The sequence below is a fragment of the Polypterus senegalus genome, chromosome 7 (genome assembly GCF_016835505.1).
Source record: "Polypterus senegalus isolate Bchr_013 chromosome 7, ASM1683550v1, whole genome shotgun sequence".
NCBI lineage: Eukaryota > Metazoa > Chordata > Cladistia > Polypteriformes > Polypteridae > Polypterus > Polypterus senegalus.
Window position 1 is genome coordinate 169,261,340 of NC_053160.1, and position 27,622 is coordinate 169,288,961.

At 42.2% G+C, this 27,622-nt stretch overlaps 1 protein-coding gene across 2 annotated transcripts in view; it reads right to left on the minus strand.

Annotated features, from left to right (window-relative positions):
* The window catches only part of si:dkey-88l16.3 (low-density lipoprotein receptor-related protein 2), a 117,579-nt gene that overhangs the window by 18,857 nt on the left and 71,100 nt on the right, over nt 1-27,622 (minus strand). For both annotated transcript variants that reach the window (XM_039759604.1, XM_039759605.1), the window contains 7 exons: nt 24,992-25,207; nt 19,578-19,761; nt 18,046-18,247; nt 14,546-14,710; nt 12,832-13,032; nt 4,364-4,904; nt 2,674-2,793 (listed from right to left, as the gene is read on the minus strand). In XM_039759604.1, coding sequence (XP_039615538.1) covers nt 2,674-2,793; nt 4,364-4,904; nt 12,832-13,032; nt 14,546-14,710; nt 18,046-18,247; nt 19,578-19,761; nt 24,992-25,207 — 1,629 coding nt within the window. The remainder of the gene's footprint in view (nt 1-2,673; nt 2,794-4,363; nt 4,905-12,831; nt 13,033-14,545; nt 14,711-18,045; nt 18,248-19,577; nt 19,762-24,991; nt 25,208-27,622) is intronic.

The following is a 27,622-nucleotide window of genomic DNA, read 5'->3' on the forward strand; positions in this document are numbered from 1 at the left end:
CACAGTGTCCCTTAAGGTTTTTTTTGTACATCCTCTGCACTAAATGGTTGTCACTGAATTACAAACCAATTACTTGTAAAATGTGCTGATGACTCAGTGATTGAAATCCTTCTGAATGAAATTGAAACCAGTCATGGTCCTGTGGTAGATTTTTTGGTAATGGGTTTGAGGAGTCTTTTCTACAAGTAAACATTACAAAAACTAAGCAACTTACAATTGATGATTGGCCCACTATGAACAATGATATTTCTTTGAAAGTCAAAGACTAGACAGTGGAGAATGTTGACAATTAATTAATCTGGGGACAATCAAAATTAAAGAAAATTAATATTACTAAAAATATAGATGCCACCTACATAAAAAGGAGGACAGCTGTGAATTCACTTCCACTTTATTTGCCATATCCAATTTCTTTCATTAGAAATTTCATCTACCCCCCATACCCCAACTGACTCTCTAGAGATGAACAGAGGGGCAGAGACCAGCTTTGGGTCAGAGAGCAGGGTCAGCTATTTGTACAGGTTCCCTGGAGCCTTCTGGCACTGCCAGGATTCAAAGCAGCAACTTTCCAGATACCAGCACAGATCCTTGGGCCAGAAGGAAATGAAGTCGTTTTAGCGAGTCCTACTATTAAGGCAAACTTTTTAAAGTTTTGTATTGAGTCTAGCTTTAATTATATTCCACTGGCCTGGTTTGAAAATCTTAATGCCAGCAGCAAAATATGAATAAATCAAATTGTAAAATGGAGCAGCAATAATATAAGATCACTGGTCAAATGTCAGACCTGTTTAATGAGCAATTATGGAAGACAGAAATAATTCCTGCTGTCTAGGTTTGTGCAAGCGTGAATAGAGTTCCTGTAAAGTCCTTCTACTTCCTGGTAAATTTATGGCCAATTTCAAAATGCTTCCCACATATGAAGCTTTCACTGGCCTAGGCTCTACCTCCTGTTCCAAAATTACTACATCTTGTACACATCAGAGTGTGTGTTATGTAGATTAGGTGTATCCAATTCTTATCGTGGAGAACTACAGTGGCTGCACATTTTCCTTCCTGACACTTTCGTAATTAGCATCTAATTTCTGCTGCTACTTATGATTCCTTCATTTGAATTGCCTTTTTTTTTTTTTTTTTTAAAAACTCAGACTCCTTAACTGTTTTTTTCCCCATAACAGCCAGACATTCAGATGCAGACTAAGCCAGCACTAACCTGTGTCCATCACACAGCATTTGGAAATAAAGGTGAAGGTCTCAATAATATTGATCTGCTCAGGTCAGCACAACATTTTGACACTCTTAAAAAAAGAAAATCAGTTTGCAATGTCTGGTGTGGCAGAATGAGGGCAGTCACAAACCATGAAATCAAATAACTGGTTTAATTAACAAAAAACAGCTTCTAATTAAAATACTGGCTGGAGTGAAACTGGCTGTAGTTTGAGGCCCTACCTCAGCAGGTCACCTGTAGGCTCGATTCAAATCTTATTTTTGTATTAGTGCCATTTAAGTAAAAGAGCAATTCAGAGGATTGAGAGTTGAGAATATTTGCCAATTAAAATGTAGTGAAAAGTCAATTAACAGCAGAATCTGGTCATTGCTTAAGAAAGTTGCAGAAAGGAAAGCCTGCAGGCACGGTAGCATTGCAGATACCCCCAGTCTTGAAGTCTACTAAAGACTCCAAGGATTAATATGAGCAGTGGGAGGCCACAGGACCCACAAGATGTTAAATGACCGGCATTTTGTATAACACATGAACTTTTAGTCTCAGCTTTTAAAACCATTATGAATGCTCTTTATTTTAGTCTGGGTTACCCTGTCTAATGGCAACTGCCAATTCCATGTTCATATTGCATCGGTTCATATTTTGTACAAAAAAAAAAAATTTAACTGCGATTGCCCTCTACTCTCATTCTGCTTCTGGCTGTGAAACATGGTGCCAATGCTCTACTGCCAAACTGTTCTCCTGTCTATGGGAAAGACACCAGAAATACTCAGGGGCCTTGGAATCCAAAAGACAACAGATTTGGTCTTATTGAAGTAAACAGCAGCAACTTCTACAGTGCCATAGAATGCCCTGGAGGGCTTAGATAACCAATTCATTGAAGCCTCAAGAACTTTGTGTCTGACTTTGTTATAACTGAAGGTTTTTTTCTCAAGGGATGCTGCTGGCTGGAGTTTGTTCTCCCCTTTTCCACTGTTAGCTGAACAGAGAGAGGAGGAGAGGTGGGGAGTTTGTGCAGGACAAACCACATTCGGACAGACCTCAACAATTATACTGATGGACATAAGGCTAGGATCCTTCTCTGTTAAATGGCTTGAAATTGCAGTACTTTGTCTTTAAATTAATCTGAAGTGGAGTGCACATTGTCATTTTTATTGGGCCTGTTAAAATGTTACAACATCTGAACCCTGGCTCAGTTAAAATCACTATACAAAAAATAAATTGAGCACACAAAGTAACACAGAGGGTCGTGACCCTCATTAATGACTCCAGTGATGCAGTGAACGGACAGTTCCATCCATCCATTATCCAACCCACTATATCCTAACTGCAGGGTCACAGGGGTCTGCTGGAGCCAATCCCAGCCAACACAGGGCACAAGGCAGGAAACAACCCTTAAAAGAAAGAATTAAGGTAAAAGGTAAATCAGTAAGTAAACCAATTAAACAACTCACCATTTCCAGTTGTCCAGAAAAGCAGGTTATCGCCAAATGCAAAAGCAACGACATCATGTCCAGTCCGATATTCATTATATTTCAAGCCGTCTAAAGCAACTGAGCCAATGACTCCCATACCTAAGGGTTAACAGAATAAAAGTCTTCTTCTGCTGGACAATAGGGACTTTAAATGTAAACAGATTAGAGTCATCCTTTGTAAAATACAAGCAGGAAATAATTCTAAAAAAAAAAACAGTATGATAAGCAGGTACGTACAGGGTGAGCCAAAAAGACATACCACATTTCAAAACTACAAGATAAAATAAAATTTCATTACGACACTAGAAAGGGTATACAAAATAAAAATTTTCACTGTGTTTTAAAAATGAGGTCTTGAAGGTGGTGGCCATCATTAACGATACACTCTTTGAGAATTTTTCTGAATGCTCACATGACTCGTTTGACCATTTCAAGTGCAATAGTGGCATTTTCATGGTGAATAGAGTCTGAGGGCTTAAAAATTTTGAGTTTAGTGTGTGAATACCTTCGACTTGAGATAGCCCCACAAGAAGAAATTGCACGGAGCAAGAGCAGGTGAACATGAAAACCACCCAACATTGCCATGCAGGGAGATCCGCTTCCCCAGAAACATCTCCCCACAAAACGTACATGGACCTCGGCACCATATGAGTGGTTGACGCACCCTGTTGAAACCAGGCATCCACCACATTCATTTCTTCCAGTTGGGGCTGCAAAAAAAGTTCTCTAGCATATCAATGTGACATTCTGAACCGATGGTGACTGTAGCTCCCCCTCCTCAAAAAAAGTAAGGGACTACAATGCCAAATTCTGCAACGGTGCACCAAACTGTAACATGCCCACTGTGCAGGGGTCCCTGATGAAGTTCATGAGGGTTGGTTTCAGCCCAATAGCAAAGATTTTGCTTATTTACACAACCATTCAAATGCCTTGTCTCTGCACATGACGATGGCATCTTGATGAACGGTTTGCAGAATGTTCGTGCACAACTCTCTACGGCTCTCCCAGTCTCTCTCTGCGAGTTCTTGCACTAACATCATTCTGTATGGATGGAAATCAATGTCCTCATGCAAAATCCTCCTCGAAGACATGTTGGAAATTCCTAAGGCACAAGCATTTTTGCGTGCTGAATTTCTAGGAGACAGCAAAATTGATGCTCTTACAGCTTGGATGTTTTCAGGCATTTGTACAGTCCGAAGATGGCCTTGAGATTCTCTGTGCAATGTTGTACCCATCTGTCTAAATTGAGCCTTCCACTAAAGAGTTGTTTTCCCGATTTGAGATGTTACCATTAGGAGGAATGCTGTAGTGCGTGCAGTAAGTGTGTTACGTAGTGATGATGGATTTGTTGTTTTTGAACAACAGTGAAAGCACAGTGTGCACCAGACAAAGGCATGTTGCCAACTGAAAACTCCAAGGGATTGCATACCAAAGGACCCCCAACCCAACCCACTAGGCTGCCTCTACCTTGCGCAATGACCTTGGTATTTCATTTTGGCTCACTCTGTACCACAGCATATCTAAGGCATCTAATCCAAGGATCTGTGTTCTGCTCACTCAGAATTAAACAGTTCAATGAACCTTGTAAGGCTGAAAAACTTAAGTTTCTAAAGTCCCTCTCAGATTACATGGGTGGAAAGTCAAAACGTACACATTTTAAACATCTTACCAGGATCTGCCCAGTAAAGCACAGCACCAGATTCCGAGAAGACCAAGCTACCAGGCCTGCTTCCTTCACTCCACACCAGTTTTCGGTTCTTTCCATTCATAAATGAACATTCAATCTTAAATTTGTTCCGTTTCACATCCAGCTCAGAAAAGCACATATACCCCGTGGGTGGGTGCAAAGCAATGGAGTTGACCTGGTTAAGGTTTTCAAGTACAGCTGCAGTGTGAGCACCATTGGCAGACGTTACACAAATGAAAGCAGGGAAACCGCCACTCCAGTAGAGAGTCAGAGTTATCCAGTCAACAGCCATTGCAGTCACCATGACTCTGTCCATCTGGAGCACCTTTCCACGGAAAGCAAGCGACGGCTCCTTAAGCTTGAATTGACCAATGAACTGCCCTTCTGAGTCTGCCACAAACAGAGTGTGGTTTTTTAGTACGTAAGCCATGGCGCTGATCTGGTTGACTATGGGAACGGAAAACACCTTGTGCTCAGGCAAGATCTTCATTCCTACATTTGACTGAATACTCCTCAGGTAAACCTACAAGAAAAACTTTAGCTTAGCAAGGACAGGACCGTCCATTATTTAAACATATTCAATAAACGCAGGTTGACCTTACAAACAAAATGTATATATTCCTGTATTGATAGCATTTGAGTTCTAAGTTTTATTACTTGTTTAATTTATTGATGTTGTATGCATTAACCACTTTTGGAGATGTTCCTGCTCCCATTTTCCCCTCAAAACCTAGAAATCATAAATTATGTAAATGAGGGATACAGACTCTATTGAAGACAATTCATGGAGCTTGTGAGGCAGGAGCTTCAGAGATGAGGATTAATCAACATGAGGTCTTACTAAAATAGTGGCCAAGAATATCAGGGAGAACGACATCAGCCAGGGGCAACTGAACTAAAGTACAAAGTCCTACACCATGATGCCTGTGCACCGAATGGAGATTCAAAGTAAGTCTGAAACATTGGCCAGCCAAAAGCAAGAGATGCAAGTTTCATCAACATTATCTTCAGGTTGAATAATAGTCCCTGTGAATCCATAAGTCCAGGTTTGTGATTAAAGTAGTACAATAAACATCAGATTTGGTCTGCAGAGCAGTGGGAAAACTGGGGTGGAAGGGGAAAAAGGTGCATTCGAGTGTGAATAATTAGGGGGTTTAATGTGGGTAGAAATTCAGTCTGGCAGTTTATTTTATTTAGGATGAGGTAAACATCAATAATTAAGGCAAATCTGTGTGATCAAGTTGATTCAGGACTGAGACCTCAATATTTATGGAGCTGAATCTTTTGTTAGGACAATACCCCATCCACTGAGCACGAACTGTAAATGAATGATGCACAAAGTATACCATATACCGTTGTTGGGCAGTGCAGTCTGTGTGTGGCACAATTGCTCTAATGTTCATTGCTCCATTGCCATCATGGTCATCCAGATAGCCCAGCTGAATAATTTAAAATTCTAAATCAGTACCCAAGAGCAATTGCAGCCATTATTTAGGCCCCAAATAAGCAATACAAGCTGTTCAAGTAACGTGTCTTTAATAAAGACAACACTCAAATCTTGCAAAAGTGCTGCAAATCTGTTCTGGTAGCTCACAATGACCCAAAAATCTTAACATTTAAAAAGCCATTCATTAGTCAGATGACTCCTCCTTGAACCGTCACCTTATCGTGGTGGAGGGGTTTGTGTGTCCCAATGATCCTAGGAGCTATGTTGTCCGGGGCTTTATGCCCCTGGTAGGGCCACCCAAGGCAAACTGGTCCTAGGTGAGGGATGAGACAAAGAGCGGTTCAATAAACCTCTGATGAAGAATAAAAACCTTGGACGACGTTTTCCCTTGCCCGACGCTGGTCACGGGCCCCCTCTGGAGCCAGGCCTGGAGGTGGGGCTCGATGGCGAGCGTCTGGTGGCCGGGCCTGCACCCATGGGGCTCGGCCAGGCACAGCCCGAAGAGGTAAGGTGGGTCCTCCTCTCCATGGGCTCACCACCTATGGGAGGGGCCAAGGAGGTTGGGTGCAGTGTGAGTTGGGTGGTGGCGAGGCGGGACCTTGGCGGTCTGATCCTCGGCTACAGAAACTGGCTCTTGGGACGTGGAATGTCACCTCTCTGAAGGGGAAGGAGCCTGAGCTAGTGCGCGAGGTGAGAGGTTCGGCTAGATATAGTCGGACTCACCTCGACGCACAGCTTGGACTCTGGAACCAATCTCCTTGAGAGGGGCTGGACTCTCTACCACTCTGGAGTTGCCCCGGTGAGAGGCGCCGAGCAGGTGTGGGCATACTTATTGCCCCCACTGGAGCCTGTGCATTGGGGTTTACCCCGTGGACGAGAGGGTGGCCTCCCTCCGCCCGGGTGGGGAAGGGTCCTGACTGTTGTTTGTGCGTAGTCGCCGAACAGCAGTTTGGAGTATCCACCCTTTTTGGAGTCTCTGAAGGGGTTGCTAGAGGGCATACCTTCTGGGGATTCCCTCGTTTTGCTGGAAGACTTCAATGCTCACGTGGGCAATGACAGTGAGACCTGGAAGGGCGTGATTGGGAGGAATGGCCCCGATCTGAACCCGGCGGTGTTTTGTTATTGGACTTCTGTGCTCGTCATGGATTGTCCATAACGAACACCATGTTCAAGCATAAGGGTGTTCATATGTGCACTTGGCACCAGGACACCCTAGGCCTCAGGTCGATGATCGACTTTGTGGTCGTGTCGTCGGACTTGCGGCCATATGTCTTGGACACTCGGGTGAAGAGAGGGGCGGAGCTGTCAACTGATCACCACCTGGTGGTGAGGTGGCTTCGATGGTGGGGAAGATGCGGTCAGACCTGGTAGGCCCAAGCGTGTTGTGAGGGTCTGCTGGGAACGGCTGGCAGAGTCCCCTGTCAGAAGTAGCTTCAACTCCCACCTACGGCAGAACTTCAACCACGCCCCGAGGGAGGTGGGGACATTGAGTCGAATGGGCCATGTTCCGTGCCTCTATTGTTGAGGCGGCTGACCGGAGCTGTGGCCGCAAGGTGGTCGGTGCCTGTCGTGGCGGCAATCCCCAACCCGTTGGTGGACACGGGCGGTGAGGGATGCCGTCAAGCTGAAGAAGGAGTCCTATAGGACTTTTTTGTCCTGTGGGTCTCTCGAGGCAGCTGATAGGTACCGCAGGCCAAGCGGAGCGGCCGGTTGTTGCTGAGGCAAAACTTCGGGCATGGGAGGAGTTTGGAGAGGCCATGGAGAACGACTTTGGACGGCTTCGAGGAGATTCTGGTCCACCGTCCGCGCCTCAGGAGGGAAGCAGTGCAGTGTCAACACCGTATATGGTGGGGATGGTGCGCTGCTGACCTCGACTTGGGACGTTGTGGGTCGGTGGGAGGAGTACTTCGAAGACCTCCTCAATCCCACTAACATGCCTTCCAATGAGGAAGCAGAGCCTGGGGACTCTGAGGTGGGCTCTCCCATCTCTGGGACTGAAGTCACCGAGGTGGTCAAAAAACTCCTTGGTGGCAGGGCCCGGGGTGGATGAGATACCGAGTTCCTTAAGGCTCTGGATGTTGTAGGACTGTCTTGGTTGACACGCCTCTGCAACATCGCATGGACATCGGGACAGTGCCTCTGGATTGGCAGACCGGGGTGGTGGTCCCCTCTTTAAAAGGGGACGGAGGGTGTGTTCCAACTATAGAGGGATCACACCTCAGCCTCCCTGGAAAAGTCTATTCGGGGTTCTGGAGAGGAGGGTCCGTCGGATAGTGAACCTCGGATTCAGGAGGAACAGTGTGGTTTTAGTCCTGGTCGCGGAACAGTGGACCAGCTCTTCACCCTTAGCAGAGTCCTGGAGGGTGCATGGGAGTTTGCCCGACCGGTCTACATGTGTTTTGTGGACTTGGAAAAGGCATTCGACCGTGTCCCTCGGGTAATCCTGTGGGGGTGCTCGGGAGTATGGGGTACCGGACCCCCTGATAAGAGCTGTTCGGTCTCTGTACAACCGGTGTCAGAGCTTGGTCCGCATTGCCGGCAGTAAGTCGAGCCCGTTTCCAGTGAGAGTTGGACTCCGCCAGGGCTGCCCTTTGTCACCGATTCTGTTCATAACTTTTATGGACAGAATTTCTAGGGCAGCCAGGGTGTTGAAGGGGTCGGTTTGGTGGACTCAGGATTGGGTCACTGCTTTTGCAGATGATGTTGTCCTGTTTGCTTCATCAGGCCGTGATCTTCAGCTCTCTCTGGATCGGTTCGCAGCTGAGTGTGAAGCGGCTGGGATGAGAATCAGCACCTCCAAATCCGAGAGCATGGTCCTCAGCCGGAAAAGGGTGGAGTGCCCTCTCAGGGTTGGGGAGAGATCCTGCCCCAAGTGGAGGAGTTCAAGTATCTCGGGGTCTTGTTCACGAGTGAGGGAAGAATGGAGCGTGAGATCGACAGGCGGATCGGTGCGGCATCCGCAGTGATGCGGCTCTGCATCGGTCTGTCGTGGTGAAAAGGAGCTGAGCCGTAAGGCAAAGCTCTCAATTTACCAGTCGATCTACCTCCTACCCTCACCTATGGTCATGAGCTATGGGTAGTGACCGAAAGAACGAGATCGCGAATACAAGCGGCTGAAATGAGTTTCCTCCGCAGGGTGTCTGGGCTTTCCCTTAAAGATAGGGTGAGAAGCTCAGTCATCCGGGAGGGGCTCAGAGTAGAGCCGCTGCTCCTCCGCATCGAGAGGAGTCAGATGAGGTGGCTCGGGCATCTGATCAGGATGCCTCCCTGGTGAGGTGTTCCGGGCACGTCCAACCGGGAGGAGGCCCCGGGGAAGACCCAGGACACGCTGGAGGGACTATGTCTCCCGGCTGGCCTGGGAACACCTTGGGATTCTCCCGGAAGAGCTGGAAGAAGTGGCCGGGAGAGGGAAGTCTGGGCCTCTCTGCTTAAGCTGCTGCCCCCGCGACCCGACCTCGGATAAGCGGAAGAGGATGGATAGATGGATGGATGGTCAGATGAATGGAGCTGTGTCTTATTCCAATTACAAAGTGATCTGGAGATCAATCTACTGCTGCTCAGTTTTTTTTATTTACGCTCTGCTATATACTTCAAGCCATAGACTTGTATATTGAGTTCTTTTGTGGTATATTTCAATTTTCTGACTTACAAGAGAGGAGGCCAATCAGGGTCTTAATGAATGGTATGAAACACTTCGATGATCGACAGAAACAGCACCTTACAGGTTGTGACGATGGTGTGATGCTACCACACTTGCAGTGCCTTTCACTCCAAAAAATATCCAGGTTTGATTCACAAAGATTACATGCAACTTTCTTTAATTAAAAATTCCCTTCACTACTTTGGTCATGGCCCCAACCATCTCCAGGACAAGCCATAATGCCTCAAGATGTATTTAATGCAATTGAGAAGTGTCTATTCCAGAAGAAAACCAAGAATATATAGATTTGTAGGGTTACTGCCAAATATTAGAGTACAGTGAAATTCTTACTTGCATGTATTAATCAAAAACATGTTGCCACAGTCCTACACCATCATCAGCCGGTCTAATTACCTTACCTTGATACCTCTGACTTCCTTAACTGAACAATTTTAGTATACATTATTTATGTACATTAGAAAAGTTTACTATAAAGGAACTCTAGCCAAGAAAAGGCACCCATCCATAGATTTTCTAAAACATTCAAGTAGCATCTTAAAGAGCTGATGGCAAAACTGACTTGACTGCCAGTGATACAACATTGCTGAAGTAGATGTACGCTTGAATTGAGTAGAAATAGGCTTTTCACTGTTGAGTAACAATATTTATATAATAAATGCAACCAACTGAGGAGTAATAACTTCAAAACTACAAACTTCATCTTTTCACCTTGTCCAGACAAGCCCAGGAAACTACTAGTACAGCCAGGGATTAAGACTGACAAAGATGGGCTTGCTTAGTTCATCCTTTATATTAGTGAGCAGAAAAAGGTCAATCTAATGATCTTCTACACAACTTTAACAGTATGCTTCATTTTATTTTATTGTCCACCACTCCACCTGTCGCATTTGTTAGCGAGAAGCCTGTTAAGATGGTGTACACACAGAATTGAAATACACATCTGTTCCAAGCACCCCATCCAAGTCTCCTATATTCTAGTTAAGACTGTCACACCCAGAAGGTTTATTATATTTACTAGCAAAATACCCGCGCTTTGCGGCGGTGAAGTACTGCCTTAAAATTATTAAGAAAATTAAACCTTTTTAAACTGAGGGAAAATATACCAATAATTATTTGTTAAGGATCTCTTTGTATGCCGCATTGTCAGTTCGGCCCTCCGGTTGTAATATGACCAAGCTGTGCTCTGAGCTTACTCTTGAGCATGCAACGTACAGTTGGCCATGTGAACAAATCTCACAGCTTGGATTGCTGCGGTCATAATCGGTTTGAGTTTCATGTTTTTTTTTTTCCCCAATTATGACAGTATTTGCAGGACTTGAAGAGACATTCAGTATCTGTCAAGCGTTGTAAGTATACAACCAGTTTCATCGATAACTTCACATCCAGCTTTTGAGAGTTTAAACATTCATAAACATTAAAGTGTCCACTACTGAAATCGTCACCTGTGAATCTAAGATGTTTAAGAGGCATTGGCGGTTGTCGAAAGGTGTAAAATATTTGGCCATTTCAGTACACTTGAAAGTGACAACCGAACAATTCAGCGGCAGCCATCAACTCACATGCAGATCCATAGGTGAAGGGCTTAAGCATTTCACTCTTCTAGTGCTCCTGTGTAGTATAATTATCTCCTGTACCGTCATCAGTCCACTTCTTGAACCTGTCCCAGTCATTTAATACATAAGACACAATGTTCCCCTGGATATGAAGAGTGAGCCTGATATGGCCGTGCAATATGTACCAAAGAGAATGGAAAAGGTAGGTGCCATCTCCGGGCATGGAAACCACTCAGTAAGTGACGGTTGTTTGATCGATGGTGATCACCTCGATAGACATGTTAATGCGGGTACGGTTGGAATGATAAAGGAAATGGGTACCTGAACAATGTAAAGCAAGTCTAAAATACCTACACAATAACTATAATCGTAATAAATGAACAATAAAACAGCGGAGAAGCCGTGGATTAAATAAAAAGGCTGTAGTTATCAGCGGGGAGACGTGAATCCTGTGGCAAAGCAAGGAAGGGAATGCAGAGACTGGAGCGACGGACGGTCTTATATAGGCAGGCAGCCAACAACGTGGGAGGCATTGGGATGGGGGACCTAATGCCGCCTCACACGGTGACTGAGCTGCAGGCTATGGACGTATATATGTACCTAAGTAGGATTCAGTTAGCGTTGGGAACCCGCTGCCAAATTTCTTGAAGATGGGCCCATAAGTAACAAAACCGCTGAAAGTTCAATATGGCGGCTGACAGTGGCATCAGACCACCAAAATAAGTAACGTACATTGGTTTCGGTTAGCGCAGGGAAGCCGCCTACCAAATTTCGTGAAGATGGGGCCATAAATAAGAAAGTTCAACATGGCGGACGTTGTCGACCATTATCGACTGTTATGACCGTTACGTGTAGAATTTCGAAATGAAACCTGCCCAACTTTTGTAAGTAAGCTGTAAGGAATGAGCCTGCCAAATTTCAGCCTTCTACCTACACGGGAAGTTGGAGAATTAGTGATGAGTGAGTGAGTGAGTGCTTTGCCATTTATTAGTATAGATTTATATTATCTCTCTCTATCTATATATCTGTTCGATTGTATGAAATACAATTTAATACTTATTGTAATATGCAATGCAAGAATTCCACAATCTACTATATAAAAGGAGCTCCTATAGGTAGTTTAAGACTCAAGATTGACATAAAACATTTCAGTTTTGGGTAGCACAGCTATAGTAGGATCAACAACTGCTTAATCATGGCCAGTTTACTCCTGCAAATAAGACTGATTAAATGGCCATGACAAAGCCTAATATTCCTGGCATAGTGTAAACAAGGAAAAGCAGCCATCTGTACGCTTACTTTTTACGTTCTAGAGAACACACGACACATGAGGGAATTTCTATAGCTAAAGAACTTTGACTTCAGTTATTTATCATCATAACTTGGCTTTGGCTCCAATAGTCAGCTGGTAAGACTAGATAGAGGTTATGCAGATGTTAAATAAATAAAAATAGTGTCAGAAAAACCATACAGGAATGTAAGCAGCATTTGACAGTTATTAAACCAAAAAATGAAAATGGTAAAAAGAATTTACCTTTTTCTATCAGCATTAAGGCTAGGACTAGGAGTCAATGGATGAACAGACAAACTAAGACTATAATCAGTAATGTCCTGTAACGTCACCTTTGGTTCAGACATCTTAATAGATTTCAATCAGGACATTGGATCACTTTACCTCCCCTACAAGGAATGCAGTCATTTATTTAGATACATAGTGAGGATGCCACATTACTAAAATTAAACCCTTGATAGCATGTGCTTCACAGATCCTATACATTTTTTGCATTACCTGCGTGATAGAAGTTGATGAGGCCACAAACAGAAAAGCTGTATCCCTTGGAAGAGTGCAGGTTGCTTTGTTAGTTTCCAAAATCAGTCCAGGAGGACAACGGCAAATGGCCTTTTGCTCTGGTCCAATCAGACAAACGTGGGAGCATTCGAGTTTCTGGCAGGGATTTGGCAACACTGGTTGAAGGATCTCATGCATGACCTATAAAGTTTATAAAAACAAATAAGTGAATAGCCAATATCTCCAACTAAAAATGACAGCCTCACTTGTAGCTAAATTTACCAAATGTAATTAAGGAGACCACATTCAACCAGGTATGGCTTAATTATATAATAGACATTTTTTGTTGGCATTTATCTATTAGAGACATTCTGCAAAAGGTGCGTCACCACAGTTTAATTTGGCTTTACAGGGGTGTTGAAATTCCCTACCAGACTGCACCTGTTGTGCACGTGAAGGACACAGCCGCTGCCCAATACTAAAGTGAAATGATGGTTTATATTTGACTGGTCATTTTGAGGTTGAATTTGTTTATTTAAAACTAATTCAGCAATCAGTAGAAGACAGCGATTTTAATATTTTGTTTTGCTCTTGGAGGAATTTAAGTGCTAATTGTGTTGTGATTTTTTAATTTGTTTTAAAGGAGATCCTGAGAATGTGCAATGAGATGGCTGCGCATCAATCTAGTGAAGTTAAAAACATCTGGTAAAAGCAAAGTGTTGCGTTTTTTTGTTTTTTTTTTGGTTAAAAGTCAAACTCCACTTCACTCTGGTTACTGTGCCCTTGCTGTTCCTACTTCTGAAGAGAGAAATCACCAGAACAGGAAGCCCCTAACAGACATTCCTCTGAGGTCACTGCAGACAAGCATTCTAATAAATGGACAATGGCAATCATTTCATATAACAGAGTGAATAGCCCCCAGTATGACGAGTATACACCACGAGGGGTTTGTTGCTTGCTCTCACTGATCACGTTTCCATGTTTTCTCTTAATGGAGTCCAACAAAAACATGAATCACTGTCTCATGTACAGAAGTACTATATATTCTATTAACAGTTATAAATTACTAATTAAGAATGTTTACAAACACACAAACAAACAAAAACAAAAAAAACACATGCAGCCACTATGGTCCAGGATCCAAGTTTGACATTCCAGCTGTTAAATTAAAGCAACAGGAGATTTAGAGATTTAGGAGAAAACTTAAGAGTTGGCATTCCAATCATTTAGTCCTTTCACAATTTTACATCTCTCAAAAACATACAGAAGAAAACTAGTGGCTGGCAATTTTCATGATTTTACAACTTCATGTTTCAACAGAGAGTCCTACTAAGTGTAGGTGAAGGTAGAACTTTAAACCTTCAAAGGTCATTGGTATTTCAGACATTAATTTCTTTCCATCAAAACAGATCTATTAAGCAGGTGCTTTCACCCACCAAATTTACAGGTTATGGGGGGGTGAACAAATGTTTTCCCCTTTCTGTATCACAAGTGTTGAACTTCCCAGGTAAACCAACATAACTGCAGTCATACACTTCCAACGTAGGCCTTTCAGAAGCGGCTAAACTCTGACTTTAAAACAAGGGCATCATCTCAGCTCCACTGTCAATTTGTATGGCGCCTCAGTAGTAAAAATATGAAAACAATACCTCAATTTTAACTTATGCAAAGGACAATATATTGATTATAAAGGTTTCCTTATATTGCAACCCACCTTTAGTCCAAAGGGTTGGCCAAGTCGCTTAAGGAGAGTTTTTCTATTCTTGCCTGTAGATTTATCAGCTCGTTGAATTACTCGCTTTTTAGTGTCAGACCAGTACAGAAACCCTTCAAATACCGACAGCGAGAAAGGACTCGGCGACTCTTCCAACTGCATCAGCTGTTAACATTAAAAATGGTGAGTAGGTGGAGTTTTATAAGAGCAGCTGTGCTACAAGAACATTAAATATACTTTTATTTACAACAGCAGCAATATCCAAGATGACCACCTCTAGTACAGGCTCCTCCCCCAAAAAGCCAACCAATGCAACTGATGGCACATACTGTACGCTTTCTACCTGCAAATTAAGAGTTAAAACATTCATTGGAGTCCAACCATTCAGCTGAGGTGGCGGTTGCACAAAAGTCCGGACTACATTTTGGCCTTTGATACCAGGACATTTTAGTTTCACCATCCTATTTTACATGTGGCCAACATATCTTATCAGTGTGCTTAGTGCAGCTAACCTGTTCACCCTGGCTTTATAATTACTATCATTTCATTTTTAACAGTCTTAGCAAAATTGAGACGAGCCCTAATGTTCTTTTTGCTTAACAGTGGTTTGCGTCTTGGAAATCTGCCATGCAGGCCGTTTTTGCCCAGTCTCTTTCTTATGGTGGAGTCGTGAACACTGACCTTAATTGAGGCAAGTGAGGCCTGCAGTTCTTTAGACGTTGTCCTGGGGTCTTTTGTGACCTCTCGGACGAGTCGTCTCTGCGCTCTTGGGGTAATTTTGGTCGGCCGGCCACTCCTGGGAAGGTTCACCACTGTTCCATGTTTTTGCCATTTGTGGATAATGGCTCTCACTGTGGTTCGCTGGAGTCCCAAAGCTTTAGAAATGGCTTTATAACCTTTACCAGACTGATAGATCTCAATTACTTCTGTTCTCATTTGTTCCTGAATTTCTTTGGACCTTGGCATGATGTCTAGCTTTTGAGGTGCTTTTGGTCTACTTCTGTGTCAGGCAGCTCCTATTTAAGTGATTTCTTGATTGAAACAGGTGTGGCAGTAATCAGGCCTGGGGTGGCTACGAAAATTGAACTCAGGTGTGATACACCACAGTTAGGTTATTTTTTAACAAGGGGGCAATGACTTTTTCACACAGGGCCATGTAGGTTTGGATTTCTTTTCTCCCTAAATAATAAAAACCATCATTTAAAAACTGCATTTTGTGTTTACTTGTGTTATATTTGACTAATGGTTAAATGTGTTTTATGATCAGAAACATTTCGTGTGACAAACATGCAAAAGAATAAGAAATCAGGAAGGGGGCAAATAGTTTTTCACACCACTGTAACAATTAGCAAGCAGAGCAGAAAGCCAGGCAGAAAATGAAAACTGAAAGGCTGCAACTACTTGACTACAATTTTAAACTGACTGTATCAAGTAGGAATTTGAATAAACGTGAAATTAACTTTAGTTAATTTAGTTAAAATTAGTGTGTTTATTCGCTTAATGTTGCTGATACATCACATTAATTCAATTGAGCTAAAAATGTTTTGCCGAGGAGTTTTGTTTTTACTTATTTGACGTCCATAAAAAAATTAATGTTTTAACATCCAATAGTCTGTCAGCATCAATAGATTCCACTTGCACCGATATTACTTTTCCATCTTTGTCATGTTCTGTTCAAACCTTATACTATGTCAGCCACTGACTACACCAGGCTTAGCAGGGAAGTCGTCCAAGTGTGAATGCAGAAAATGAATCTTTAGTGCCATGTTGTTGTCGTCAATCAGCTGATGTAGTTTGCTGCTCTGTGCTTGGAAAGAAAATTCTCAACATTCTTGAATGCCTTCCATGCGATTTCCTCCAACGCCACTAGTAGATCTTTCAGTTGCTGGCCATTGAGGACGTGGGACCATCAAAAATGCCTTCCTCAATCTTTGCATCATTACTTGTGGAAACACTGGTCTCAAACCCCCACTGTCAGTCCAAATTTTATATTTAAAAAATAAAAAAAAAAAAAAGTGGCAAAATCTGTTTTTGGTCAACAGTGGTTAATGTGCCACACGTCTGCCCTGGAAACAAATGTTCACGGAATGGCCAGTTCTTTAATACACGGACACGATTGTCCTGTTCTCAAATGAAACAGGACTTGGCATATCTGAACTGCATTCCCAATAATAGTTCAGCAACTTTTAGATCACCTTAGATGTTCCAGTTGTCCTACTGTATATGTATACTTTTAACATGAGCAGAAATCACAAAAAATAGGCAGTTGCAATGAAACTGCACGAGATAAAAATTTAAAGCCAAAATCTATAATATACACACAAAGGGGGTCAGGAAGTAAAATCTTCATTGTCCAGTGTTACTGGAACATCTAGAAAAACCTGAATGAATTATCTACAACAGTAATTTTAATCAACTTAAAACTACATTATCTACAGTACATATAACACACAAATCCATGGTACATTCCAAAATTTAACATACCCAGACTGAAATATCTGGTGACAAATGTTTCATCTCTCTGTCTCTTGCCCTAAAATCTATTTTGTTTGTTTTTAATTGAAATGAGGATACGACTGAAAGCTAACTCCAGAGGAAATAAGATTAATAGGAAAACAGAATTATACACATATTTACACATATACACACACACCTACGTGTGGAAGTGTGTCTGTCCAGCCCGGAAGTGCGAGGCTACAGCATATGAAGCTCAAAGAAATCGACTGTCACCAAAATGAAACCACAGAAAAGAGAAACTTGCTTAGCCGCTAACACTCAAGTGAGGCGAGCACATTGGCAAAAAGAAACCTCAGAGGAAAGACAACCTCACTTAGCCACTAATGCACAACCGACGAGATTGATTGGATTGATTGAAGTGTCAGAAGCCTTGGTTTCTAGGAGCCCAGGACTTTTTACAGTATGGGCTTACACAGCTAGTAAAAAATAATGTTTCTAAATTTCTGAATGTAAATGTCCACTACAGAATAAGGACAAGCTTATTAAACTTTGAAATCAAAAGATAAAATGAACCCAAACTTAGGAAACTGATTGGAATAAAACCCTGCAGTCAACAGTGAAGCCCCAGCACAGGGATTGGAAAGCACCGGTCTAGAATGTAAAGAAAGGTACTGAAAATGAAAATGTTCTGAAACACCAAGGGAGGTTTTAAAACAGAATTACAGATATCACCTTCATTTCTAAGCCAATTACTCCACTTCACCACCATAGGAGACCTGTGCCGATCCCAGCAGCAATGGGCAGAAGGCAGCAGACGGTCCTCAACCATCAAATGCAGGGTACTCTTACTAAGCCAATTCAGAATTAATGTACCCAAACTACATTTTACTTACTTAGGTCTTTACATACCAAAAAAGTCAGGCTGTGTTGCAACTCCACAAAGTCAAAGCATTACAATTAGGTCAAATCTAACAAATATGGATAACTTTAGAAAGTTAGACTTAAACTAAAATCACTGAATCAAAAATTGAGGGAGTTCATACCTTGAAGTCTGTGCCATCTAGTTTTACTGAGCCAATGCTTTTTAACTTGTCATCTGACCAGTAAAGCCGTGAAGTTATGAAATCAAGTGCCAAGCTGATTGGCCAACCAAGCCCCTTTGAAAGCAACACCTTCCGACTTGAGCCATCCATGCCTGCTTGCTCGATTTGTGGATCTGCTCCTATTTCAGACCAGTACATGAATCTGTAAGAAGGGGGGGTGGAAGGAATGAAGGACACAGAAGAATTTGCTGACCAAAATAATTATACTGAACTCTAGTGTAGTGACTGACATACTGTACTACTTAAAGTGAATTCAAAATTGTGGGATTCCTGTTGGGGGCAGATGGTCCACATCTTTCTGATTTATATATTTTTGCAGCACTCTAGACCACAAATCCAGAAAGATCTGAAGTTTAAACTTTTAACCTATTACCAAGCAAAGTTTGGTACCCAGTTGAACAGTTGAAAAAGGAACACCAAACACAGTGGAAAATTGTAAAGTACAACTCAAGTATAGTCATCCCCAGTGCATTGTGTCCTTCATATCAAGTAAAATAAATTCAAACTATAGTCACTACCTCACAACTATGGCTCCATTCAAACAATTACATTTTCACTTAAAAATGCAGACTTTGTTCTGTGTTTACACTATCATGGCTTTTTTAACTTGATAAAACAGACTTTTGAAAACAAAATGTGGCGTAGTAGTGTGGGTGGGTGAATGAAAACTGAGTCCTGAGAATGCAGACTCCGCTTAGGCTCTCCTTTGTTGGCTTTGTTAAGTTACCCTTCCCCGATTGGATCCTGCTCCTTACATCATGTCATTCCCTAATTTGTCGCCCTTCACGGAAGAAAGGCATATCACACCATAGCAGACACAGGAGTTATGCTCAATGGCACTTGGTGTGCTGCCTATCTGTATGAATCTTAGTTACATTTTGTAGAGTTGTGCAAAAGGCAAATAATTGACTAGTTTTAAAGTTTTGTGCTAAATTTTGTGGCTAGCAGCGTTACCATGCCTTCAAGGATTTTTCTGTCAAAGCGTGCATGCTCATTGTATGCAAACCTCTTCATCATATGTGTTTTAAGTTGTTTAAATGTGGGCAGAGATACTTTCATAAATGATGTGAACACACTTGAGTGGACAGAGAGAGTTCACTTTAAAACACCATTTTCAAATGACAATGGCATAGTGTGGACATAGCTACGGTTACATTTGAGGTCAGAGCAGTTCAATTGAAACTGGAATGCTAGCAAACTGTCATAGAATCCATTCAGAAAACTGACACACTGCATAAGGAGATGTAGACTTAAGACAGAAAAATTTGGGGCGACAGGGGCAGGAACTGAAACTAAACTAGTGTGCTTGGAGCAACAGTAGCAGCGACAACTTAGTTTTCTTGTATATAAATAGAAAAAAAAAAAAAAAATTAACCATTTCTACTCTAGCAGACATCTTGGATAGTGTCCGTCCATCCCCTCCGATCACCATCACCTTCTTGACCCTTACAACTTACTGGGTTAAGTCTTACCCACTATGAGGATTAAGCACAAGAGCACGAGGCTGGTCAAGGTCTTCATCCAATACAACTGTGTAATTTGTAGGCGCTGCCGCAGTTGAATACATGCTAACAGCCAGAATCTGACCCGATATTCCATCTGTCCAGTACAGGTTTCTGCCAACCCAGTCGACGGCAATGCAATCAGATTTGATTCCTGAAAATAAAAACTTAGATGAAAATTGAGCAAACTGACTCGTCACTGTTGTTAGTAAAAAGAATTGCAGATAATTCCACACTCTCTGCCATTACAGATTTCATGGCCTGCAACTTAAGGAGATTAACTTAAGCACTTGGAGGCAGAAGCTGCAGTATTGTCAATGGTACAGCATACAGCCCAACAGAAATTCAACCCAAGACCCCAAATATAAAATATGCTTGTTGATGCATGCAATATTCCACCATTATGCATTTGATGACCCAGTTCTCCTTTAGCCTTTTCTCTAAGCTCACCATCCATCCATCCTCTTCTGCTTATCCAAGGTCGGGTCGCGGGGGAAGCAGCTTGAGCAGAGATGCCCAGACTTCCCTCTCCCTGGCCACTTCTAGCTCTTCCGGGGGAATCCCGAGGCGTCCCCAGGCCAGCCGGGAGACCTATCCCTCCAGCGTGTCCTGGGTCTTCCCCGGGGCCACCTCATGCCCAGAACACCTCACCAGGGAGGCGTCCAGAAGGCATCCTGATCAGATGCCCGAGCCACCTCATCCGACTCCTCTCGAACCGCCACCTTATCGTGGTGGAGGGGTTTGCGTGTCCCAGTGATCCTAGGAGCTCTGTTGTCTGGGCCTTTATGCCCCTGGTAGGGCCACCAAATGCAAACTGGTCCAAGGTGAGGGATGAGACAAAGAGCGGTTCAACTAAACCTCCTATGAAGAATAAAAAATTTGGATGGTATTTTCCCTCGCCTGGACATGGGTCACAGAGGCCCCCCTCTGGAGCCAGGCCTGGAGGTGGGGCTCGATGGCGAGCGCCTGGTGGCCGGGCCTGCACCCATGGGGCTCAGCTGGGCACAGCCTGAAGAGGCAATGTGGGTCCCCCTTCCCCTGGACTCACCACCAATGGAGGGGCCAAGGAGGTTGGGTGCAGTGGGAGTTGGGTGCAGTGGGAGTTGGGTGCAGTGGGAGTTGGGTGGTGGCCGAAGGCGAGGACCTTGGCTGTCCAATCCTCGGCTACAAAAGCTGGCTCTTGGGATGTGGAATGTAACCTCTCTGAAGGGGAAGGAGCCTGAGCTAGTGCGCGAGGTCGAGAGGTTCCGGCTAGATATAGTCGGGCTGACCTCAACGTACAGCTTGGACTCTGGAACCAATCTCCTAAGCTCACCATAAAAAGGGAAATTTAAGAAATAGCTGCTCTGCTTTTACGCCGAGTAAACCGAAGTATGTTGGCTATGCCAGCTGAGCATAGGACAGGCCCACCAGTGACTAGCTGCCTGACCCTGTAAAGTATCTTAAGGTGGCTGGACTTGGGACATCCCTCTAAAATGAATGCATAGGATTGGGGTTCACTGTAAAAGGCACTATAATATTTGGTCTACTTAAGAGTACTCTCTCCTGCCAATGCTGATGTGATATGCTCTAGCCACCTGTGAAACGATCTGTTCTCAAGTAAAAGAATACACCAAAACACTAATGTATTTTTGCACTTTTGTTCAACTTGAAAATATTGTAAATAGCACTTTTCTATACTGAACAACTTAAGAAGAATAAATGTTCTCTGTGATAATGTCTTCTAACAACTGAAAGTTTATAACAGTATTATACCACTGTATAATACTGATAAGGCCAAAATAACATAACATGTACAATTATAGCAGGGCTGCATTTTCCTGAAGAAAAGATAGAACGCACTGAAGGGGGAAATCAGTGACGTACAGTCCACTACTTTAAGTAACCTTTGAATTTTATATCAAGTTAAAACTAAAAATGTAAAAGTAAATTAAAACATCAATTAAATGACTGACTGATGACTGATAAGATAAGGAACCTTGCTTTGTGAATTTAGGCTTTAAACTGGATTGTATTTGAACGGGAGGAACCATTAAAATGTAGAACTGTGATTTATAGCAGTTCATCTTGAGAAAACTGGAGAGACCACTTGCTGAGCTTTATCAAGAGCTAAATGGAGAAGCTCTTAGCCATCTTAGGTAAAAACAAATAAAATGCCTCAGACAAATCATGTTGAATGTGTGCTATTCAGGCAGTTTTCCTTACACATTACTTCTATCAATATTTATATCTTAAAGAACTTTTTTTTTCTTCTTTGTAGTGCATATGCTCACAAAAAGTATTCAAAAATGTCTGGACCTTTTCCAAGTAATGGGCACAGGTGACGAGAAAATAGAGCACATCAAATACAATCGTGACACATGGTCACAAATGGCATAAATACAGTGGTGTGAAAAACTATTTCCCCCCTTCCTGATTTCTTATCCTTTTGCATGTTTGTCACACAAAATGTTTCTGATCATCAAACACATTTAACCATTAGTCAAATATAACACAAGTAAACACAAAATGCAGTTTTTAAATGATGGTTTTTATTCTTTAGGGAGAAAAAAAATCCAAACCTACATGGCCCTGTGTGAAAAAGTAATTGCCCCTGAACCTAATAACTGGTTGCCACCCTTAGCAGCAATAGCTGCAATCAAGCGTTTGCGATAACTTGCAATGAGTCTTTTACAGCGCTCTGGAGGAATTTTGGCCCACTCATCTTTGCAGAATTGTTGTAATTCAACTTTATTTGAGGGTTTTCTAGCATGAACTGCCTTTTTAAGGTCATGCCATAGCATCTCAATTGGATTCAGGTCAGGACTTTGACTAGGCCACTCCAAAGTCTTCATTTTGTTTTTCTTCAGCCATTCAGAGGTGGATTTGCTGGTGTGTTTTGGGTCATTGTCCTGTTGCAGCACCCAAGATCACTTCAGCTTGAGTTGACGAACAGATGGCCGGACATTCTCCTTCAGGATTTTTTGGTAGACAGTAGAATTCATGGTTCCATCTATCACAGCAAGCCTTCCAGGTCATGAAGCAGCAAAACAACCCCAGACCATCACACTACCACCACCATATTTTACTGTTGGCATGATGTTCTTTTTCTGAAATGCTGTGTTCCTTTTACGCCAGATGTAACGGGACATTTGCCTTCCAAAAAGTTCAACTTTTGTCTCATCAGTCCACAAGGTATTTTCCCAAAAGTCTTGGCAATCATTGAGATGTTTCTTAGCAAAATTGAGAGAAGCCTTAATTGAGGCAAGTGAGGCCTGCAGTTCTTTAGACGTTGTCCTGGGGTCTTTTGTGACCTCTCGGACGAGTCGTCTCTGCGCTCTTGGGGTAATTTTGGTCGGCCGGCCACTCCTGGGAAGGTTCACCACTGTTCCATGTTTTTGCCATTTGTGGATAATGGCTCTCACTGTGGTTCGCTGGAGTCCCAAAGCTTTAGAAATGGCTTTATAACCTTTACCAGACTGATAGATCTCAATTACTTCTGTTCTCATTTGTTCCTGAATTTCTTTGGATCTTGGCATGATGTCTAGCTTTTGAGGTGCTTTTGGTCTACTTCTCTGTGTCAGGCAGCTCCTATTTAAGTGATTTCTTGATTGAAACAGGTGTGGCATTAATCAGGCCTGGGGGTGGCTACGGAAATTGAACTCAGGTGTGATACACCACAGTTACGTTATTTTTTAACAAGGGGGCAATGACTTTTTCACACAGGGCCATGTAGGTTTGGATTTTTTCTCCCTAAATAATAAAACCATCATTTAAAAACTGCATTTTGTGTTTACTTGTGTTATATTTGATTAATGGTTAAATGTGTTTGATGATCAGAAACATTTCGTGTGACAAACATGCAAAAGAATAAGAAATCAGGCAGGGGGCAAATAGTTTTTCACACCACTGTATGTCAAATTTATATAGGGGTCCCTGGCACGACTCCCCTCAAACTTTTGTTTTTTGTCCCAGGGTTGCCTTAATTTTTATAGTTCAATGCTTTAGCCGCTGGGTGGCACACACCACCTACAGTAGGGCAGCTTGACATCTTTCTACAAATAAATCAATGTCTTGCAGACCACAGGGCCACATTGTAAACTGGAGCTTGGAAAAAGTTCACAGTCTACTGCCTTTGCCATTACACTTCACATCATGTCTACTGAAAACTGCTATTAAACAGATCTGGGGATGGTCAAAGCAGAGAATGAATTGTAAGCAATCACTTGAGTTAATGGTCATGCACAAAAATTGAAAAATGGTTGCACCGTACCAAATGCCTTTACATATTTGCAATGATAATGTACAACTTGTGTACCAGTTATGGAAAATGACAACACAGTACAACACTAAATGCTGATGTGCATAAACTCAGGTGCTAAAAAATACAAGGTCTTGCAGTTTCATTTTTTTCCCCCAAAATGAATTAAGACTAACTTTAAGGTAACTTAGTCAGAAACATGCCTATGCTTAGAATCTCTTAGATATTTTAAGAATCTTCACTTGCAATCAGAGTCACGTAAATAAGTAGACATTGTGAGAATGTGCTCTGCAGGGGATTCCATCCGACATAAACCTCTTCCTTCAGGCACACACAAACCATGCCATCTCACACATGCAGTGCATGTGTAATAAAGGAAACAATGTGGTCTGAAAGAATACATGCAGGGCCGATCACCTAGAAAATGATCAGAATGGCTGTAAAACTATAAATCACCAATCAAGACCTGCATCTTCAGATATTTCTGCAGAAGTGGACCACTGGAAGCAGCAAGCAATAGCATTGCAGAGGATATCTGGCAAACATGAAAGCGGTCAGTGGGCTACAACTGTGACTGGCAGGACAGTATGCAATGACTGTGGATTCTTTGAACAAAGAAAAAAAATCAAATGCCCTAATCCATGAAAACTTCTGTAAATCTAACTAATTGCTGAATCAAAGTCAAAGCTTCTCTGCAAGCAGAATTTAAAAGTGAAAATCTTCCGTACATGACTGATTATTTTGAGAAAGTGCAGTGGTTTGTCAAGTCAAGTGAGCCTGTGGCAGGCAGTCCAAAATATAACTAGTCCCGTGAGCCAAAAACTTCCTTTTGCTTAGCTGGCCAAGGAGGAAGTTGAGGAGTTAGAGGAGGAGTACCACCTCAAAAGAGGGAAGCCAGACTTCTCCAAAAGAACTCCATTCCATTAAGAGGCAGAGCTTACAAATTCTCTCAGCCTGGGATGCCACATGAAATACTCAAGGCTACAAAGGCAGTGACACTGTTCAGCACACTTTGCATGTAAGAATCAAAATCCGCCTGCCATGTTAATGAGGAAGACCCAGTATTATAATTAGGGATTCATTAAAATTAGCTGCAGCCACTTGAAGCTCATGTGAAGCACAATAATGAGCCTAACCTCATTACCTTTCACTAAAGTCCCCTTTTGTTTTTGGTCAATGGAAATCCACTTGATGTTCTGTGAACCAAGACTCAGCCAGAAGACTCTCTGCGCCTTCCAGTCGTAGTCCAGAGAGAAGATCGCGTTTCTGGCTGTGGATACAAGGATGTCTTCCGTGGCACTTTGCAAGCCATACAAGAGGACATCGGATTGAAAAGCCGCTAGCAAAAAGGGTTCTGTTCCTATTAAAAAAACAAAAACTTTAACATGTTAATGTAAAATTTAATAATTAAAATGATACATTTTCATAACTAAAGTATTAAAAAAAAAAAAAACACACCAAACAGTGACTGAGTGTGCTAGGCCTAAACACATTTTAGCTTTGTGCAAAGGCAAAGCTAGGACTTCATCCCCCAACATATCAAAGATTTGACTCTTTCTGTGAGTAGGACTGGGACCTGCAGATTGAACTCATTTCAAGAGAATTTCAGGCTATTTTTTTTTTTTATTGATGTATAACAAGCGAGACTGCAAGGTAACCATTGATAGCAAATCAACGAAATAATCATCTAAATTACAACCAAGGTAAAACTCGGCAGGTACCCGGGGGCTGTGGGAGGAAGTCCGACACCACATAATTAAACTCTTCAGACACCCCAATAAAAAGCCTAAAAAAAATTTTGCAAAGAAAACCACACACTATTTTGTCTCAGTTAATTTGGCTGCCCATGATCGCACTCTTCAGCATAACAGATTGTTCACACTGTAAGTGTGAGTGTCATTGTGCTAATGCACACATCTCCACCAAGAGGCTTCATTTTGGCAAAGCACACCCCAACAGAACATTGTTTCACCCTCAGAACGAGTGGCTTCTGTCTTCCATGCCCTAAAGCAGGGCTGGCATGTGGAGTGAGGTGACAAGCACTTTAGGTAGAAGTTTAAGAGTGGCATTTTCATGTATTTTTGTTTTAAAATATTATGAAATACAACTGTGGTGGGTTGGCACGCTGCCCGGGATTGGTTCCTGCCTTGTGCCCTGTGTTGGCTGGGATTGGCTCCAGCAGACCCCTGTGTTCGGATTCAGCGGGTTGTAAAATGGACGGATGGATGGAAATACAAAAAAAAAAAAAAAAGTGTGACTCTTAAGTAAAACATCCTGGAGCAAGCAATGGACTTGAAAAATGGACTTCAAGCAAGGACTTGAAAAATCCACACTGGCTAGGTTTGGCTCTACAGCCTATTGCAGTTAAGTGTTTCGGTTCTGCTTTACAAGCGATTTAAGATCGGATATGACTGTACTGATAATCTATCCTAAATTTGGAAAACTAATAAAAAAAAAAAAAAAAAAACCACAAAAATCAGACAGATGCGACCTTGTAAACAAAATACGTACACCAGCTACATGAGGATTTAAAACTCTTTACCAGGTGGGATATTTGCAGTTTGCCCAAATATGCTATATGTAATCATCTCTGCTGATTGTCTGTCTTTTTTTGTGTTTGAGTTTTTTGTGAGAGATTTGCAAATTTTTTATTCATGCGAAATGGATTAAATATAAATAATGTGAGTAAGGGGTAACTCTCTTCTTAAACTACCAGTAAGGTAGCTTGCTGTTATGGTATTAACCCAATTATTTTAATATACGGCCCAATAAACTAACCATACAAATGATATCTATGGGATTGAAATAATCTGAATAGTCTAATTCCTAAATTCAATGAAATCTAAGCATGTTTATTGCTCATTTACCCATGGCCCCAGTTTCCTATCTTCATTACTGTACTCAAATTAGCCAACATTGATGCCAAGCATTAATTGGATGGTAGTTTGCCAAGAAAGGAAGAATGCTTAGCATGCCAGTAACAGGAGCAAATGTAAAGAGCATCATCATCAAGTCAGATTGTGAAGCACTACAGAGGATGGGATTTGCAAAGTCTAACTGCAAGTCTTAATTAAAGAGTATACTAATTATGTCGTTTAGTAGAACTGTGTGAATTTCTGGAGTCTGTTTAAGATGGCAGTCGTAATATATGTTAAACATTGCGCAAGGTTTGTTAAAAGGGTTGGCACCTTTCATTTTGCAGGACGGTCCTTAACAGTTGGAGTTTAGAGAACCATGCAGGAAGAGCAAAACAGCAGAGTTTTTTTTCGCATCGAGTTTCATATTACATTTGTAGATACTGTAGATAGATACTTTATTAATCCCAAGGGGAAATTCACATTTGAGTAGTATTTTGGATAATGGATAACGTATTTTTTGTATCATAATGGATATTGTATTTTTTGTCCAATGTTCACTGAATGCATCGTATAGCGAAGCCTGTAGAGAAGTATGTATTGCACATGAATAAAGTGAATCATTTCATGCTGTCTAAGGATATGGTGGAGTTGGGGACTGGGGTGCTAATGGGTGGCAAAAGTGCACCTTGCCTCAGGTGGCATTTTGTAACGCGCTGGTCTGTGGCAAGGTGACAAACTTCCGAGGCAAACAATTACTTTAATAGGACTGATGTAATTGCTATTTTAATACTGCATACAGAGGGTTCAAATTGTGTAATTGTCAAAGTAGCTGTTCTCCATGACTGTGGTCAGAACAAGGCGGCAACAGGACACGTGTACAGATTGCATCTCTATGCATGATGGGATGTATTTACTGT